The 21,664-nt window shown below is 40.8% G+C and overlaps 1 protein-coding gene across 1 annotated transcript in view; it reads right to left on the bottom strand.

Annotated features, from left to right (window-relative positions):
• Window positions 1-3,025: 3,025 nt before the first annotated feature.
• The window catches only part of LOC126470343 (ras-related protein Rab-9B), a 56,540-nt gene continuing 37,901 nt past the window's right edge, over window positions 3,026-21,664 (bottom strand). Inside the window, exon 3 of the mRNA XM_050098133.1 lies at window positions 3,026-4,901. Within this exon, the coding sequence (XP_049954090.1) occupies window positions 4,440-4,901 (462 nt within the window). The 3' untranslated portion in view covers window positions 3,026-4,439. The remainder of the gene's footprint in view (window positions 4,902-21,664) is intronic.

Here is a 21,664-nt window from a genome sequence, read left to right on the forward strand (position 1 = left end):
CTGCTGCCAACTGTTAACATGAGTGTTCCATCATGCAGGAAACATTCAGGATGAAAGCAAATAACCCACCAGATTCCTAATTTGCAGTTTTGGGAACTACTCAAGTTAACACTACTACACTTCAAAAACAAACTGATATGACAGAAAATAACACATCAAAGTCACATTATCCATCAGATCTAAATCTTTAAATCAATCTCTTACAATAAAATATTATAATTCAGCAAATCTCCAACCATTCTCACTCCATCCCCACTACCACACTAGCCAACTCAAAGATCCCCCCCCAAGAAAAGAGAGACTATTAAAAAAAAAAAAAACACTTTTGAATTAACCTTCTATAAAACCTCAACAACACATTCGCAGAATACACTTACACAAGACCTATTTATGAAACAATGAAACAGAGATCTCTCTCACTTCCCATAAGTAGGTGTATGCGATATTACACCATGATAGTTTTGGTGTAACAGAATTCTTTCAAGAAATATACAAGAGTAGAGCTACCTCCATCCACAATAGTCTAAATAAAAACATTACATAAAAGTTTAAGGCATAAAAATTTACCAAGCCAAATGTTTAACTTTGTAAACATGTCCACAATTTACAGAACATTTAGGATAAGTTTGTTTTTGGATGCACTTGACAATTAACAGCAATAGCTCACTTGACTACAGAAGTTGTGTGTTGTGACTCGCCGATCATTCAAAGTGCCGCCGCGCAATTACGCGCATCCTCTATGTGCGGCGCTGTCTGCCAGCCATGCAGCAGCTGCGCCACGTAAGTGGCCAGCCGAGCAGCGCCCGCTAGACTGGGACTCGGTGCTCATTCGAATGCTAACGTGTACACATGTCTTACTTGTCAATTTACTCTTTGACCTATATGTGTTGTTGTGTCGTTCCGAAATATATGTGTTAAACTTGAAGTTCTAACATTATGCACCAGCATCAGATAATATAATTGCTTTGACCAATTTGTAATCATCTGCTTACAAAAACAAAAATTCTGAGGTCAAACACTGTACCTCTCAACTGCTGGCACAAAAGAAAATAGTTTGTTTTTGTCTCTACAATAACAAACTTGAAAGAAAATTTCATAAAGCCAGACCAATACAGAAAAAATTTAAATGCCACTTCAACCCAATGTAGTCTTATTTCTGCGTAAGGATGCAAAAGACGGTAGAGTAAAAAAATGAGGAAGCACCTATTATGCAAATTTTCAAGTTTTATGAGGTCTGCTGTGTCAATGATTAAATTCAAGAGTGTTTCTGTCACTCCAAAATTACTGTCCAAGCAATAAACTTGAACGATTTGAGACTGAGGCCAGTGACAAAAATGTGCAAGGCCAAAAAATGCATTAACAATGCCAACATCACAGATACATATACACTTTGCATTTTCAGTACATTAACTCAACTACTCCAGAGTAAAACGTCAACTAAGACAACCACTCATAACAAGACAGAGAAAATGTGCAGTATCAAGAAAAAAATAATGTATTTACCTAACTATTAGAAGACCATGAATATGAGATGACTCATTATTTTAATATGCTTCTTGGGAGTTATTTTTTATTTTAAAGAAATACTCGTTAATCAAAATTACAAATTGTCTCACTAATGTAAAGTACCTTAAGATCAACCAAAAAGATTTATGTTATTTTAAACACTTCAAAATTATTGGTTGCCTAAATTATAATGATATATTCCCAATCTTATGCATCTGCCCAAATAGTCAAGTACATTAGTATGCAGCTTCTGGGATTTACGGAGGTGCCCCATCCCATGATTGAATCCGTCAAGCAGATTAACGAGGACCAGTGTGCCAGCCCACCTGGATGTGGTTTTAAGCAGTTCATCACATTCAACTAGGTGAATACCAGGTTAGAATCCATATCCAGCCTCAGTTATCACTCGGATAACACTACACATAGATGTATGGGGATACACAAATTCCATCCCGTGGGTAGATTGAAGGCGGGGGGAGGGGGGGGGGGTCGCCAACAGGAAGGACATCCAGCCACCTTTTATCAATAATATTGCCAAATTCATAAAATAATGTGCTGATCCTGTGAAAATACAGAATAAAAGCCACAAAAAAGAAGAAGATATTCTAATGTTATACCCCACCTTACTGCCACACAGTTTTTTTGTGGCCTCTGCTTCAGGTATGAACATTAAAGTTAGCATCACACTGAGTTAGCATTACACTTGTAAACTGCCAACTGTTAGATCTACCTTTCTCAATGAAGTCACTGCTATGACTAGGATCCATAATCATTCTGTATAAATTACAATCCTTACAGATTTGATAATGAAAGCAAACTAAATGCTGTTGTCACTCTGAAAAAGATCATCATCATGATCTCCAAATGTTGGTTTACCAATTACATAAAATACTTGTAAATTTGATATCTGATATCAAAACAAGTATTAATTTTTGGTGTTCAGCAGCAATAAGTACACATTGTAAAACCGCTGAGGTCAAGTACTAAAGTTTCACCTGCAAATGAAAGATTGCAGGTTTTTGAAGGGTGAATTTGAAAAATTTCTTCTTATAGCCAGGTAAATACAGTATTCCTTCCACACAGTACAATACAGTAAATAGGACAATACATGGCGACAGTATTTACACAAGATGACAAACTTACTGAATTGAAGAAATCTATTTCAACAGCATGACACTAGATCACAAAGTGGCCATCAGCAAAGAAACTCTTAAAATTAAGTAATAATAAGTGTGTGTAAACAAAAGTTACAAAGCACTGGAGTGGATTCTTCGCTGATGTAAAGTTTCAATAGAAGGCAATAATGACAAAATTATAATGCTATGGTCACCAATTTTTCTTAATCCTCCCAACATATCTCTTGGAATAGACAAACAACAAAAAACAAAATCACATTTTGTATAACAATGAATGTCAAAATTTTAAGTCTCCATTGTAAAGTCTCTGCATCATTAACAGAAATCCTAATAGCATGAGAAAGAAGGATTAGTTAATAACCTGAATTAGATAAGAGCTTGAATAAAATAGAGAAGTAGTTTATTGCTTTAAAAAATCTAATATCAGTACGCTGACACAGTAAATGGCTTGTTATTTTCAATATTTGTGTAATGTGATAGTAGTAGAATTCAAATGCACATTTCAGAAAATAGTGGAAGTTTGTATAGTACATGACACAAAACTAAAATAACTGGACTGATGAAATTGTCAAACCACAATTAAGAGTAGAAAGTAAATCACTTGTACTCCTATATATGCAACTTAATAACATCACTGCCATTATAAGGAACTAATACTGTACGACTTATCTTTGCAGCATGAATATGATGTTCTTACTCACAAAAACTACAACTGCAAATTCTCATATATTTAATGGTAATTTTAAGGAGTTATTTTTTACTTGCTAATAGTGAGAAATGAATATTGTACTGTGGCAGTTCAATAAATGTCTATAAAGCGTAATATTGTATTCGATAAGTAACTACCATTTTACAAAGATTAATGTACATATATAAGAGAAATATGCAAGTTCAGTAAACACTTACATCTACAATACTTTATCAAAAGCCATTTAAATGATACACTGCAGTGATAAAATATGTCTTTGCCTTAAAAAATTAGTTAGATATTGGAACATTTCAGCCTTTTTAAACATCAACATTATTTTACAGTACTGTTGCATGCACTTTCACATCAGTTAAGTCTCACATTTCAAAATAAGCAGCATTTGAAAAAAATGCAACAGCATTATCATGTAGTAAAAAATAAAGCCAACCAGTTCTTGGTCCAACATCCATTTAAATATGCACAAAAACATTATTTTAAATTACTCTAATTTTAAAATTTCGCTTCAAGCATTTACTGTAGATATGAGTTTGGTGAATTTCATTGGTATAATATTTAACATTAATTGCTTAAGTATCTCTCTCATTCCTATTTCCTTTCATACTTAAATGAGTCACTACAGGAGACAAGCTGCCATTGGATTTTTGTTTTTTCATGTTACCATTACCACATGTAAAATGGGCATGACCCTACATTTAGAAATTTTACATTTCCAAATATATGTTCACAAATCACACCTTACCAGTTCCTTTCAATTGCCCAGGATAGCATCATATTATATATTTTTTCTAAAATAGTTTTCAAATTACATTTACACTATAAAACAATATTTTCATTTGATATTTGTCATTTTCAATCACCAAGCAAACTTATCATTGCCTTCAAACAAAACTTCGGAACAGATACAATATAAATAATATAATCATGATACATGGACTGTTCTTCAATGAACACTGTCAACAATGCTTAATACTGATGCAAATAAACACTTTGGTGAACAACAGAAAAACAAAGCTATAACCATTTAAATAAATGCTAAGTGCAATGTACTGACTAGGTAGGGAACTGTTGTAGCTGCAGGCCATTTACAGCTACTCATTGTTTCCTGCAACGTACAAACAGCAAGATGACCTCTGTTCTGGTTGTTGCCTTCTAAGATCCACTGTTTCCCCAATATACGGACGATCCAGTTTGGCTTCTAGCTGTGCCCAACTCTCAACAGCTAATGAAAATGCTTCTTGTACATTTGTTGCATCTTTAGCACTAGTTTCTACATGTGGTAGATTACCGTTTTCCAAACACCAAGCACGTGCTTCTTCTGTAGTAACTTCACGTTGCTCATTACCCATATCCACTTTGTTCCCAACGACCAAAAATGGAAATGCTGTACCTTCTTTCACGTCAGCATAATATAAAAACTCATTACGCCACATTGCCAAGTTTTGGAAGCTGGCTCGATCATCGACTGCATAGGTCAGAAGACAAATGTCAGAGCCACGATAAAATGGGGTACGGAGGCTTTTAAATCTCTCCTGACCAGCAGTATCCCATATCTGAAACAAAAGACACAAAGAATTATTTGAGTGACATCTTTTGTGTTATAAATAATATATTCATTTGTATGTTACAGGTAAGAAATATGCCAAAGACAATTAGACGATACACACTGATGCCATGTAAGTACAACAACACACAACACAAATAATTTTGCTGCTTTTCTAGCAGTTTCTCAGAATATAATATCTCCATATAATTAAACATATGTATAATAAATTTGTGCAAACAATAACTTGGATGAAATTACCACATTTAATTATTAAAAAGCCTAAAATTTTCTTTCATTCCATGGCAGTATAATCTACATCTTTATTCCAGATAAAAGATTCACTTTACACCTTTACACTTTGTGCAGGGTATCAGCCTTGATCACACAGCACTATCTTAGTACACAAGAACTTCACTTATCTGGCCCTCATTAAGTCCAATTTCTGGTTTACCCAGATTCATTTTTGTTTCCTTTTCTTTTTCTTTAAGATGAAAATGTGTGGTACACAGTTGGTACAGTGTGTTGTACATACAGCTGTTATATTTGCACCACAGGTAGTACAAAGAGCAGAGAATGGCAGCTGGAAGCTTGGGACTGGCATGCTCTATTCTACCTGTGGTGGAAACATAACATCTGTACATAAAACAAACTGTACCAACTGTGTACCACACATTTTCATCTTAAAGAAAAGGAAACAAAAATGAATAAATCTAACTTAATGAGGGCCACATCAGTGAAGTTCTTGTGTATTACGACAGTGCTGTGTGGGCAAGGCTGATACCCTGCACCAAGTGTAAAGGTGTAAAGTGAATCTTTTACCTAAAACAAAAATGTACATTGTACTGCCCTGGAATGAATGAAAATTTCAGACATTTTAATGATTAAATATGGTAATATCATCCAAGTTATTGTTTGTATAAATTTATTATATATATGTTTAATTGTATGGAGATATTCTATTCTGAGAAACTGATAGAAAAGCAGCAAAATATTTTATTCTATGGTCTGTATGGATCTGTTTGTTACAGAACTGTACCAGTATGTTCTTTTGTTCCTTTTTGAGTGTGCACAAGTGAAATGGCTTCAAAGTGAATGAAAGTGGTCATTTCAGTGGTCAAAAAATTGACAGCATTAGACAGAATAGACAAAAGAGAACTGAAAACGAATAACTGCAGAATATAGAATAGGGACATCAACTGTCTTAGACTGGAAGGAGAACTGAAAAGAAATGCAAGACTTCTGCTTCAAAAATATGACTACAGAAAGTTTGCAGAATTCTTTGAAATGTTAGCAAACATTCCTGGTTGTTCAGATGTAGACAACAGTGACACAGATGTCTTGTCACAGAATGACGGTGAAGCTGGTTACAGGATGATAACTGATGAAGAAATTTGTACTGCTGCCTGCTGTACTGCAGAGAACAACAGTGACTGCGAAGTAGACAATGATGTGGTGTTACAAGGGAAGAAATAAACATTTCACGCGGAGGCAATTGCGTAGCTAGAAAAACTGACAGTATATCCAGAATGTCACATGGAAAACACTCCAGCTGAACTGATTCCAGCGAAACATCTGTGCAATTGTGCTGCTCTCCTACACCAATCAAGTTTGCCACAAAAGACCCTTCACACTATTTCGATAAATTAACACGAGTAGATCACAGGAACTATGTAGTATAAGTGCCAAAAAAGTGTTTCATGTCAGTATCAAAATAAAAAGTTTGTATACAGCAGAATATTTCGGGGTCATCCAGATTACATCTGGTCCTGCCTAGTCCAGATAAATGAAGTTCTTGTGTACATGACGATCTCACCATCTTTTATCTTGACTATGTGATAAACTGCTGTTACAAGGACAGAAATAAACTGTAAAAAGTTATTCTGCTTTCATAACACATTACAAATGTGCCAGCAATGTTTGTAGCGGTAAGATTAAACATTAGGATGCTCCAATACAAAATTTCAAAACGTACAGCAATAAATTTTTGCTGTAAGTACAACACAGAACAGTGACCATCCAAAGCTACATGCATGATTCTAAAGGAATTATTCTCTTATATGGGTAAATCCTTCTCATCCTTCCCCACAGAGATCTGAACAATTATTTAACACATTTAATAACATATAATATAATGTGTGTATATGACAAGTAAATGCCGATTATCTGTATTTAAATTTTGTCAGTTCAGACTGAAGTTGCACAAATGCAACACCATCTATTAATTGCTCATGAAGCCACAAGTTACTGTTTTGAGTCAGTTGTCCTTTTATAATTGTGAGTGAAAGCAAGCAATGGCTTCAAAAAAATCATTGCTCTCATCAGTTACAAAGAGCATCCTGCATACCATTTTTGTGTGCAAAAGGGCCTGCAGCTGCTCAAATTAATCAGAACACAGTAATTAATGGTGTTGAGACTTTAAAAATGGCAGTACACACACACATTATTAAGAATGGAGTGCCAGGTCCAGTATCCAGATCTACGAAATAATGCAAGAAGTGATGATGGGTGCTCTCGCTGATGAATTTCCCTACATTGGACACACCAATATTATTTACACGAGTGTCATGGAAAAATTCGGATATTGCAAATTGTGTTTGTTCAAAGTCAGTACTGCAGACCCTACTGACCGACACAGAGCAAAGTATATAAATGCAGACAAAAGCTTATCGACCACTATCTACAAGGTGGGGATTATTTGTTTATTCTTGTTGTTATGGGATACCCAGAATCAGAAGAACCATCATAGCACGAGACCAACTTAGCCAAAACTTAAAACTTCAAGCAATCTCCTAACTCAAGCAATGGTTAAAAAATGACAAAGAAACCAAGCTTGCCACTGTCAGTCGACTTAATTCCCACACAAAGAACATCTACACAGAAGGATTTAATAAGCTAGGGTAAAATTATGAAAAATGATTTGAAGTGAAAGGCAACTTCATGGAAAAGTTAAGTAAGTTTGTAGAAAACTATGACTGCCAATGAAAGCTTTATCCAACTTCTTTTTAATGACCTAACAGCTCTTACTTTTCATGTGTCTCATACAATGCAAATATGTTCTCTCTCTCTCTCTCTCTCTCTCTCTCTCTCTCAACAGATGGCAATGCAATCATTAAAGATCATCATTAGTATTGGTGTTGTTTGTCGAAAGTATCAGCCATGTCCTTCATGAAATCCTTGCACTGGTAATTATCTTGAATGACTAGTGCAAAGCAAACAAACTTAATAGATGGCTCTGTTGAAATGTAAATCTGGGTTGCTTTAGAATGATCTAAAGTAAAGTACTGAAATAATCTGAGACTAATGAGGATCAAAAAAATATATGGCTGAAAGTGAATAAGATACTGACTCAGTTAAAACTGCACTCTCTCATTCACTTACACAATTATTTTCAACCACATTTTTCTAAAGCCAGCTAAAAACTTGTACAAAACAACATTGTAAAGACAAAATAAAGAACTCAGGAAAGTACAGCTGGCCATCACTTACAGGAGAAAGAGAGCGGAGGATCTGGATAAAAGAGAGGGAGGGGGGGTGGGGGGGGGGGGGGGGGGGGATTGAACGAGTAAACTGTGTTGAAAATACATTAAAGTCTCCTTCCCAATAATTTAGGAACATGAAACTTCCTGGCAGATTAAAACTGTGTGCCAGACCAAGACTAGAACTCGGGACCTTTGCCTTTTGCGGGCAAATGCTCTATCAACTGAGCTACCCAAGCACGAATCATGCCCCGTCCTCACAGCTTTAATTCCGCCAGTACCTCATCTCCTGATAGGATACTACACAATATTATGCAAATTATTTAACGTATACAGGGTCTTACAAAAAGGTACAGCCAAACTTTCAAGAAACATTCCTCACACACAAAGAAAGAAAATATGTTATGTGGACATGAGTCTGGAAACGCTTACTTTCCATGTTAGAGCTCATTTTATTACTTCTCTTCAAATCACATTAATCATGGAATGGAAACACACAGCAGCAGAACGTACCAGCATGACTTCAAACACTTTGTTACAGGAAATGTTCAAAATGTCCTCCGTTAGCGGGGATACATGCATCCACCCTCCGTCGCATGAAATCCCTGATGCGCTGATGCAGCCCTGGAAAATGGCGTATTGTATCACAGCCGTTCACAATACAAGCACGAAGAGTCTCTACATTTGGTACCGGGGTTGTGTAGACAAGAGCTTCCAAATGCCCCCATAAATGAAAGTCAAGAGGGTTGAGGTCAGGAGAGCGTGGAGGCCATGGAACTGGTCCGCCTCTACCAATCCATCGGTCACCGAATTTGTTGTTGAGAAGCGTACAAACACTTCGACTGAAATGTGCAGGAGCTCCATCGTGCATGAACCACATGCTGTGTCGTACTTGTAAAGGCACATGTTCTAGCAGCACAGGTAGAGTATCCCGTATGAAATCATGATAACGTGCTCCATTTAGCGTAGATGGAAGAACATGGGGCCCAATCAAGACATCACCAACAATGCCTGCCCAAACGTTCACAAAATCTGTGTTGATGACGTGATTGCACAATTGCGTGCGGATTCTCGTCAGCCCACACATGTTGATTGTGAAAATTTACAACTTGATCCGTAAAGAGAACATTTGCACTGAAATGCGGATTGACACATTGTTGGATGAACCATTCGCAGAAGTGTACCCGTGGAGGCCAATCAGCTGCTGATAGTGCCTGCACATGCTGTACATGGTACGGAAACAACTGGTTCTCCCGTAGCACTTTCCATACAGTGACGTGGTCAACGTTACCTTGTACAGCAGCAACTTCTCTGACGCTGACATTAGGTTTATCGTCAACTGCATGAAGAATTGCCTCGTCCATTGCAGGTGTCCTCGTCGTTCCAGGTCTTCCCCAGTCTTGAGTCATAGGCTGGAATGTTCCGTGCTCCCTAAGACGCCAATCAATTGCTTTGAACGTCTTCCTGTCGGAACACCTTCGTTCTGGAAATCTGTCTCCATACAAACGTACTGCGCCACGGCTATTGCCCCGTGCTAATCCATACATCAAATGGGCATCTGCCAACTCCGCATTTATAAACATTGCGCTGACTGCAAAACCACGTTTGTGATTAACACTAACCTGTTGATGCTACGTACTGATGTGCTTGATGCTAGTACTGGAGAGCAATGAGTCGCATGTCAACACAAGCACCGAAGTCAACATTACCTTCCTTCAACTGGGCCAACTGGCGGTGAATCGAGGAAGTACAGTACATACTGACGAAACTAGAATGAGCTCTAACATGGAAATTAAGCGTTTCTGGACACATGTCCACATAACATCTTTTCTTTATTTGTGTGTGAGGAATGTTTCTTGAAAGTTTGGCCATACCTTTTTGTAGCAGCCTGTATATATTTATGTCTACTAAAACAGAGTGCACGTCAGCTAGTACACAAATCTCTGTTCTCTTATCTGAATATAACATACAAACCATTAAAACATGAGACATCCAAATCTATGTCACAAGTACTGTATTTTTGTGGATCTTCCATCAGATCAGGAAGACTTGTCATCTGACTACTACTTATATGTACATGTGTCAGGTTCACCTGATCTGCATAGACTAAAGGAAGAAGGAAGTTTAGCGTTTAGCATCCCAGCAATTATGAGGTCATTAGAAAGAAAGCACAATCTCATACTGGGGAAGGATGGTGAAAAGCCTTTCAAAAGGCATCATACCAACATTTTTTTTAAGCAGTTTATAGAAACCTTTGGCAAAAAGGAGGATCCTTCAGCCAAGTAATTGGTTTCACAAGCTGTACCTTTTGTCCTTACACTATCAGATACTCTTCTGTCCACTAAAACATGACTCTGTACCTTAAAATCAAGGAAATGGCATGTAGGGGATAATGTGCTCAGCCATGGGATTTGCCACGTACATTACCTCAATTGCTATATTCACTAATTCCTTTTTCCAAAATTTCCTTGTGCTCTGACATCCATCAGAATGACACCCCCTAACCGGCCCTTGTACAGGGCTAAGGATGTCCGGAATGTTCTGGACTTTTATCTTTCTGGGTAGTCATGGATTCTGAGCTGATAAAGAATTTCACAACATGAATATGACTCAGAAAGAGCCTGCATGTATCCAAGGAAATCTCAAACATCTGGCACATAGCAGGCGCCCAGAGATTGACTGCAAATTATGGTTTCAGCTCAACAGCCACCTATCACTTTAGCATATAGAGTACCTAGAGCAAACTGTTCGAGCTCATGTGAAGACGGCCAAAGACAGATTTGGACCATTGTCCTCCCGAATGTGGGTCCTCAGTTTACAATAATGGAACAATGACGCACTGGCCAATCACAGCTGAAGAATCCCGAGCTCAAAAAAGCTGAACCTCGAATCCTGAGCTCGAAAAAGCTGAACCTCATCACTGTTGATGGAACTCAATGATAAATTAATATTGTATGGCCCTGGTGGCACATGTTGCTCACTGAAAGCTACAGACGAGGAAAGCAGTAACTGCTCTAAAACATTTTGACTGAAGAGAGCATACCTGCACTCCAAGTAACTACAATAAATTATTTTTATTACATTTACTTACAACAGTTCCAAAATATCGCTCAATGATTACCGGGAGACGGAAGGCAAGTGGGCTTCAAAAATTCGATTTTTAGATTTTGGCATATTTGAAATGCCTGGTCTTTCCCATGTAAAACAGTTTTTGTTTCGTATAAATATGACAATTTTTTCGTGCCATATGATTCCTGACACCCTGTGCAATCTGGCAATTAAATGCCACATCTTCCCTTTTGCGCAATGCAGAGATAATGCACAACATTCTTTCACTCATTGTATATTATTTCATACTTCTGTTTTATTGCTTCAACGTTTCCTACCCTGGATCTACTATCGATATTCGTTTTTCCGATCATGTTTGTTATTGTTTTCGAGTGTTAATGGTTGTGCTTAGTGAAGTTTGTTGTGAGTGAAGTACCTGTTGATTTGCATTTTCTTTGGTTCCCTGTGTTTTCAGAAAAAATTGCCTTCTGTCTCCCCTTAATTCTCTTTCAATTGAGCTTAATTTAGTAAATTTATTTCTGCACATCATTCTTCAAAAATCCCAGCCACATATTTGCCACAATTCTCAGCATTGTAATGACTATTTCTCAAAGCAACAAGAGAATATTAACACAAATATGAAAGGACACTACACTTAATACCTGACAGTTCATACAGCATAATAACAGTCATAATAACAGTCATACTAGCAGTCATAGAAGCAGCAGAAAACATGTTGTCAAAATTTGGAATCTGGCCCCTGGGCCTTTGACATCAAAGGTCTTCCATTCAAGGTACATTAACATCACATTACTTAAACATTCTTTTGGGTTTCATAATTTTGTGCAATGCTCTAGAAATAATCTGAATAAATGTAACAAAAGAAGTAAATGTTTGTGTAAAATATAGCACTTCCAGATTCAGATCCTTATGAAAAGTCTCCGTAGAAGTATTAACTACTGACCAACACTACAACTTTTGTTTCGTTGTCAACATTAGCAATTCTTATCAACTGGGTTGTTATACGATTATTAATAAATGCACTGGATAACATGAACATTTAAGTCACAACAGCTCACATCTATCATAAACTAATTGTTGCTAACAAACTGAGATACAGTACCTGTAATTACTTTGCACTGCAACATATCAAACACCCTTCAACTCTAGTACAACTTATGTCCCAAGTATAGATGGTAGTTCATAATTCCTACTACAGGATTCTAGGGTTCATAGAAGGGACTGAATATATAAAGTTTTGATATGGCACTTGTGTCCAAAAATGAACAATTTGGATACAAATTAAGTTTGAATATCAGATCAGAGGGATAGAGAAACAATTAAAATCGCTCGAAAGAGGAAAGGCCGCTGGACCTGATGGGATACCAGTTCGATTTTACACAGAGTACGCGAAGGAACTTGCCCCCCTTCTTGCAGCGGTGTACCGTAGGTCTCTAGAAGAGCGTAGCGTTCCAAAGGATTGGAAAAGGGCACAGGTCATCCCCATTTTCAAGAAGGGACGTCGAACAGATGTGCAGAACTATAGACCTATATCTCTAACGTCGATCAGTTGTAGAATTTTGGAACACGTATTATGTTCGAGTATAATGACTTTTCTGGAGACCAGAAATCTACTCTGTAGGAATCAGCATGGTTTTCGAAAAAGACGGTCGTGTGAAACCCAGCTCGCGCTATTCGTCCACAAGACTCAGAGGCCCGTAGACACGGGTTCCCAGGTAGATGCCGTGTTTCTCGACTTCCGCAAGGCGTTCGATACAGTTCCCCACAGTCGTTTAATGAACAAAGTAAGAGCATATGGACTATCAGACCAATTGTGTGATTGGATTGAAAAGTTCCTAGATAACAGAACGCAGCATGTCATTCTCAATGGAGAGAAGTCTTCCGAAGTAAGAGTGATTTCAGGTGTGCCGCAGGGGAGTGTCAAAGGACCATTGCTATTCACAATATACATAAATGACCTTGTGGATGACATCAGAAGTTCACAGAGGCTTTTTGCAGATGATGCTGTGATGTATCGAGAGGTTGTAACAATGGAAAATTGTACTGAAATGCAGGAGGATCTGCAGTGAATTGACGCATGGTGCAGGGAATGGCATTTGAATCTCAGTGTAGACAAGTGTAATGTGCTGCGAATACATAGAAAGATAGAACCCTTATCATTTAGCTACAAAATAGCAGGTCAGCAACTGGAAGCAGTTAATTCCATAAATTATCTGGGAGTACACATTAGGAGTGATTTAAAATGGAATGATCATATAAAGTTGATCGTCGGTAAAGCAGATGCCAGACTGAGATTCATTGGAAGAATCCTAAGGAAATGCAATCCGAAAACAAAGGAAGCAGGTTACAGTATGCTTGTTCGCCCACTGCTTGAATACTGCTCAGCAGTGTGGGATCCGTACCAGATAGGGTTGATAGAAGAGATAGAGAAGATCCAACGGAGAGCAGCGCGCTTCGTTATAGGATCATTTAGTAATCGTGAGAGCGTTATGGAGATGATAGATAAACTCCAGTGGAGGACTCTGCAGGAGAGACGCTCAGTAGCTCGGTACGGGCTTTTGTTAAAGTTTCGAGAACATACCTTCACCGAAGAGTCAAGCAATATATTCCTCCCTCCTACATATATCTCGCGAAGAGACCATGAGGATAAAATCAGAGAGATTAGAGCCCGCACAGAAGCATACCGACAATCCTTCTTTCCACGAACAATACAAGACTGGAATAGAAGGGAGAACCGATAGAGGTACTCAAGGTACCCTCCGCCACACACCGTCAGGTGGCTTGCGGAGTATAGATGCAGATGTAGATGTAGATCTCCCTCTTCACAGTACACACACAAACTATGAAGGTGGCAACGTTGTCTGTTGCAATTATGACATCACATACCATTTTTATCTGAAAGCAATAATGGCTGCAAGAAACTGATACATTTGCAACTAGATAGTTGTGGCACTCCACAACAGACACAACACAATCTCAACTTGGAAGAGGAGATCCTTCATCACGTAGAAGAGAATCTTATGACTAGATCTTCTCAAAACATTATTCATGCCATGGGCTCCTGTAAAGCACACAGATCAGAATGCAATAGTCTTCACTGTGTGCATATTGGAGTAGATTTGACAGTTATTCCATCTTCAAACAGTAAATTTCTAGACATGGGTTCATTATCAAAACTTATCTCCTAAGCCCTCCCTACAACCCCTAGAAGCCTGTAAGAGGAACTGTTAAACACTCTGCATACCAAATATAATATGCTCAAGCTGCAAAATTCAACCAACGACATGACACACATCTATTATCAATCAACTTTACGTACATGGTCCAGCACACTTATCATAAACCTATGACAGAAGCATTTTGAGTTATAGGGAAGAAGTTCAGCACACTTATCATAAACCTATGACAGAAGCATTTTGAGTTATAGGGAAGAAGTTCAGGAAGAGATCCAAAGATCTTTTGGTGATTTACAAATACATCCAGCTGAGGAACACAAGAAATTATCAATGTCAAGAAGAATATTTGCAGCCCAACATTCAAAGCATTTTAGGGGTGGGAGAGGGGGGAGAGTTAGGGGAGTAAACAGCAAGGTCGTCTGTCCCTCAGTCAACAGAAAGATCGCCTGGAGATAGTTTTGTCTGCCAGAAAGTCTGTTAAATTATTAAAGTATGTAGGAGTTGGGAAAGTGATGCAAAGTAAGCAAGACTGATGCCAGAACTGAGACCTAATCAAGGGAGCTAAAAGTATATGAGCTGGTCCAGCATGCAGGTCAGAGAGCCGACGAGGGCTCCCCCAAGGCTCACCTGTGGCTTGAGAAATGTGACTCACATCTGACCCCCATGAAGCCAATTAAACGCTAATACAGTTACAGAGGTTGTAATAGTAAAAGGAAGAATGCTAAAAACATAACAAATGTCTGTTGCACTGAGAACTATAAAATAATTACCAAAGAAAAATTGCCAAATAGCTGCCTGTTTCCAGAAGTTATTTTAATTAGACTACCACAGCTGGCATCTCATTAATGCCATGTTCAGGCCCATATGCACTCCATGTATAGACAATCAGGTACATGGATGAATGCATAACTGCAGCCATCAATATTTGGATACCATGAATTTTTTGTGGTGTGTGTACTTCACACTTGACAACAACTGTTGCTGTCAAATCTTCGAAGTACAAACACCACAAAAAACCATGGAATTCAGATACTGATAGCTCCAGTTATGCATTCATCGATGTACCTGATTTGTCTATACATGGAGTACATAGGGGCCTGAAAATGACATTAATGAGATGCCAAGAGTGGTCGTCTAATTAAAATAACTTCTGAAAACAGACGGCTGTTTGGCAATTTTTCTTTCGTAAATATATGACTGCCTGCTGTCCCGTATCCACAGTGGATCAACAGAGACTATAAAATAAGGTGAAAGAAACTCTCAGGTCAGAAGGTGTGGCAAGGTGAGTATGTGTTCGTCCCTCGCACAGCCCTCCCACTCTACATCAGTTACAGATACAATGTTAAAGATGTGAACAGCACCACATCTTCACGAAAGTATTAAACTTAGCCAACTGCTTTTTCATCATCAGTTAATATCAAGGATGAGAATCCATAAGGTACCACCTTAGAGAGCTACTCCTACAACAGAACATACGGTGTGGCAGAAAAAAAGAGGTAATCACATCAAACAGCAACTAAAAGAGTAAAAGAAGGGTGACCAAGGCAGTTGATAGTGGAGGAAGGCTCGAGGGTCCTCCAGACTCGGCATGTGGAGCCAGACACCCCATCCCCAATCATCCTGCCCTTTCCCCAAAAGCACTTTAAAACAATATATCAGAGAATAAAAATTACTTTCATGGAAAATACGAAGAACCAATGTGCATCATCTGCCAATAAAGGAGACAAAGAATCCAGAAGATCATGTTTAGCATGGAGAGCCAGAAGGAAGTGCATTCCATCAGGTCATGAGCTACTCTCTCCGTAACTCCAATGTGGGGACGCTTAGTTACAGAAAATAAAACTACAGGTTAATCTGGTATGACTATGAGGAAGCAACATATAATGGTGGATTCCTTCCGGGAATAATAGCAGGTGGTCTGAGTAGCGAGAGTAGACTCCTTGATATTGCAAAGTTTATTAGTTCTTCTCCAACTGAGGAGATGTCTTATCCACACCCACAAATCCGCAACTGGGATAGGCGACTTTCCTATGTTAAAAATGTGGTTTGGACTGTTTTTATTCTGAATGATTATAACATTTAAATAGCACTTACAGTCAATATTCTCATGAAATATTTGTTATTTTTATGTAATTAAAGCTTAAAAAATCATTAAATATAAAGACGTTCTGCCACCGAGCAGTGTGTCAGCAGTGGGCAAGTAGCAGCAAGTGGCTCATTTAGCGTTCATATAAGTGTTGTAGTCAAGTTGAAAATTTGTTCGAGTGTTCTTAGCACACTTATTTAATTAAATCTGCCAAATCATTGTGTAGTTTTGTAATTAGTAGAGGCAGATTTGCATTTTAATATCTGTGACATGTAAAGTCGCGTAGTCGTCTGTCATTTGCTTATTTCTTTCAAATAGTCTTTGTACGTTACTGACAGTACAGTTATCCTTCTGCTGAAGAGCAGTGTGTCAGCAGTGCACAAGTAGCAGCATTAATGCATTTACTAGGCGGTCTTGTATTTTAATAACCGTTTAAATTTTGTGTCGAATTGTTTGTGCTTTCTGTAGATTAGTTCAGACGTTCTTCGCACAACAGTATTTAGCATGGATAGGGACTGTGACTGCTGTGTTCGGATGCGGGCTGAGTTGGCATCCCTTCGCTCCCAGCTTCAGGCAATGTTGGCTTCAGTCACACAGCTTGAGGCTGTTGCCAATGGGCATCACTGTGGGGGTCCACACCGGGGCTTGTCGGGGATGGCCAGCTCATCCCACGCATCCCCCGATCGGACTACAGCTGTGGCTGCCCGGGATACTGCCCACATTGAGGTTGACCCCTCACCCATGGTAGAGTGGGAGGTTGTCTCGTGGTGTGGCAGGGTTTTTTTTGTGGTTTTAGGGTGCACAACTTCAACGGTCATTAGCGCCCAGACTACATTAGGAATGCGCCGCGAGTCACAAGTTTAAAACAGCAACGAAACGGAAAACACGATAAAAGACAGACTGACAGGCATAGGATTAAAAAAAAAACAGCATAATCAAATGTCCTTAGAGAGGGTTGTCAAGTTGATAAAATGAAGAACGCGAGCAGCTGCTCGTGGGTCATCCGCTAAAATGGCATCTAGAGTACATGGCAGGCCAAGATCAAGACGCAGTGTGTTAAAATCCGGACAGGACGTTAAAATGTGGCGGACCGTCAGCAATTGCCCATATGGGCAGAACGGCGCCGGCACAGCTGTCAGCAGATGGCGATGGCTAAACCGGCAGTGTCCAATTCGTAACCGGGCCAAAACTACCTCCTCCCGCCGAGAAGGGCATGAGGAGGACGTCCAAGCCACGGGAAGAGGTTTCAAGACCCGAAGCTTGTTGTCTGCAAGTGCAGCCCAATCGGCATGCCACAGCGATAAAATGCGCCGACAAATGACCCTGCTACAATCTGACGAAGGGACACAACAACAAGCTGTCCGAGGCTGGAGGACCGCAGACTTGGCCGCGGCATCTGCAGCTTCGTTCCCAGGGATACCGACATGGCCAGGAACCCACATAAAGCTAACCGGAGAACCGACGTCCACCAGCTGCTGAAGAGAGCGTTGGATCCGGTGCACGAAAGGGTGAACCGGGTACGGATCACTGAGGCTCTGGATGGCGCTCAGGGAATCGGAGCAGATGACATATGCAGAATGTCGGTGGCGGCAGATGTAAAGAACAGCCTGGTAGAGGGCAAAGAGCTCAGCTGTGAAGACCGAACAATGGCCATGGAGCCGGTATTTGAAACTTTGTGCCCCGACAATAAAAGAACACCCGACCCCGTCACTGGTCTTAGAGCCATCTGTATAAATGAAGGTCATATTAATGAACTTCGAACGAAGTTCGACAAAACGGGAGTGGTAGACTGAACCGGGGGTAACCTCCTTTGGGAGCGAGCTGAGGTCAAGGTGAACGCGAACCTGAGCCTGGAGCCATGGTGGCGTGTGGCTCTCGCCCACTCGAAAGGTTGCAGGGAGTGAAAAATTAAGGTGTTGAAGGAGGCGACAAAAGCGAACTCCAGGGGGTAGCAAGGCAGAGACATACAACCCGTATTGACGGTCGAGAGAGTCGTCAAAAAAGGAACGATAAGACGGGTGGTCGGGCATTGCCAGTAGCCGACAGGCGTACCGACAAAGCAGTATATCGCGCCGGTAGGTGAGTGGCAATTCACCAGCGTCAGCATAAAGACTCTCGACGGGACTAGTATAAAACGCTCCGATCGTAAATCGTAAACCACGATGTTGTATGGAGTTGAGGCGGCATAAAATGGATGGCCGTGCAGAGGAGTATACGAAGCTCCCATAATCCAGCTTGGAGCGGACGATCGACCGATATAGGCGAAGTAGGACGGTTCGATCCGCTCCCCACGACACACCACTGAGAACACGGAGGACATTTAGAGAACGGGTACAACGGGCAGCCAAATAAGACACATGTGGAGACCAGCTAAGTTTCCTGTCAAATGTAAGACCTAAAAATTTTGTTGTCTCCACGAATGGGAGAGCAACGGGACCGAGTCGTAAGGACGGTGGGAGAAACTCTTTGTAGTGCCAGAAGTTAATACAGACCGTCTTCTCGGCAGAAAAACGGAAGCCATTGGCGACACTCCAGGAGTAAAGACGGTCAAGAGAACGCTGAAGACAGCGCTCCAGAAAACACGTACGCTGCGCGCTGCAATAGATGGTAAAATCGTCCACGAAAAGGGAGCCTGATACATCAGCCGGGAGGCAATCCATTATTGGATTGATCGCTATGGCGAAGAGAGCAACGCTCAAAACTGAGCCCTGTGGCACCCCATTCTCCTGGCGAAAGGTGTCTGACAGGACAGAACCCACACGTACCCTGAACTGTCGATCCATTAAAAAGGAACGAATAAAAAGAGGGAGGCGACCGCGAAGGCCCCATGTATGCATGGTGCGGAGAATGCCCGCCCTCCAACAGGTGCCGTAAGCCTTCTCCAAATCAAAGAACACAGCCGCAGTCGGGCGCTTCCGCAAGAAGTTATTCATAATGAAGGTCGACAAAGTAAGCAGATGGTCAACAGCAGAGCGGCGCCTACGAAATCCACATTGTACATTGGTAAGTAGGCGTCGAGACTCGAGCAGCCAAACCAAACGGGAGTTAACCATTCGCTCCATCACTTTACAGACACAGCTGGTAAGCGAGATGGGTCGATAACTGGAAGGCAAGTGCTTGTCCTTCCCCGGCTTAGGGATCGGGACAACAATAGACTCGCACCAGCATGCGGGAACATGTCCCTCAATCCAGATGCGATTGTAAGTACGAAGAAGAAAACCTTTACCCGCAGGAGAAAGGTTCTTCAGCATCTGAATATGAATAGAATCAGGCCCTGGAGCGGAGGACCGTGATCGGCCAAGTGCGTTTTCGAGTTCCCTCATGGTGAATGGGGCATTATAACTTTCACAATTCGAGGAGCGGAAGTTAGGTGGCCTAGCCTCCTCTGCCTGTTTGCGGGGGAGGAAGGCAGGGTGGTAATGAGCGGAGCTCGAAACCTCTGCGAAAAAGCGGCCGAAGGCATTGGAGACAGCCTCAGGGTCCACAAGGACGTCATTTGCGACCGTCAAGCCAGAAACTGGTGAGTGGACCTTAGTGCCAGATAGCCGGCGCAGGCTACCCCAGACAACAGAAGAAGGAGTAAAACTGTTTAAGGTGCTTGTGAAAGCAGCCCAGCTGGCTTTCTTGCTTTCTTTAATAATACGACGACACTGTGCACGTAATCGTTTATAATTGATACAATTCGCCACTGTAGGGTGGCGTTTAAAGGTGCGTAAAGCACGTCGACGAGCACATAAAGCGTCTCTACATGCTGCGGTCCACCAGGGGACCGGTACGCGACGTGGAGAAGAAGTAGGGTGAGGGATGGAATATTCAGCAGCAGTGAGAATGACTTCCATGAGGTGTGCGACCTGACGATCGCAGCTTGTGAAGGTTTGATCCTGAAAGGTCGCCCTAGAAGAGAAGAGCCCCCAGTCTGCTTTGGAGATGGTCCAACTAGATGAGCACGGAGAGGGGGTATGCTGCAGGAGATGGATAACACACGGGAAGTGGTCGCTCGAATATGTATCAGAAAGTGCATACCACTCAAACCGGCATGCAAGTTGGGGAGTACATATAGAGAGGTCTAAATGGGAATAGGTGTGAGATGTGTCCGAAAGAAAAGTAGGGTCGCCAGTATTGAGGCAGACAAGATTGAGCTGGTTGAAAAGGTCTGCTAGCAGGGAGCCATTCGGGCAGGATGCTGGAGAGCCCCAAAGGGGATGGTGGGCATTGGTTGGTTGGTTTTGGGGATTAAAGGGACCAGACTGCTACGGTCATCGGTCCCTTTTTCCAAAGACAAAGAACACCCACAGAGAATAAAAACGAGGAACAGAATAGATCACAGACGATAGAGAACAAGAGAAACTGAGACAAAGAAAAGACAAAACGAACTAAAACCACACAGAGTGTGACGGTGGTTGGCCGACCATAGAAATAAAAAAGGAAAAGCCAACCACTTAGAAACACATTAAAAAAGCAGTTTAAAATCATAGGCCAAAGGCCAGAATCAACACAAAACAATAAGAGAAAAGAGAAACACTCAGATTAAAGGATAAAATCCCCCTGCCCGAATAAAACGTGAAACTAAGTCAGCCATAGTGGAGTCGTCTGTTAAAAGGCCAGGGAGCGTATCAGGCAGCGCAAATGTCTGCCTGACCACAGCTAAAAGGGGGCAGGCCAACAGAATGTGGGCCACTGTCAAAGCTGTCCCACAGTGACACAGAGGAGGGTCCTCCCGGCGCAGTAAATAACTGTATGTTAGCCTGGAGTGGCCAATGCGGAGCCGACAAAGGACGACAGAGTCCCTGCGGTTGGCTCGCAGGGATCACCGCCACACAGTCGTCGTCTCCTTAATGGCACGGAGTTTATTGGGTGTAATCCGATCGCGCCATTCAGCGTCCCAAAGTGCAAAAACTTTTCGGCGGAGGACTGCCCGCAAATCAGTCTCTGGGAGGCCAACATCCAGAGATGGTTTACACGT

The sequence above is a fragment of the Schistocerca serialis genome, chromosome 3 (genome assembly GCF_023864345.2).
Source record: "Schistocerca serialis cubense isolate TAMUIC-IGC-003099 chromosome 3, iqSchSeri2.2, whole genome shotgun sequence".
In the NCBI taxonomy this organism is placed as follows: Eukaryota; Metazoa; Arthropoda; class Insecta; order Orthoptera; family Acrididae; genus Schistocerca; species Schistocerca serialis.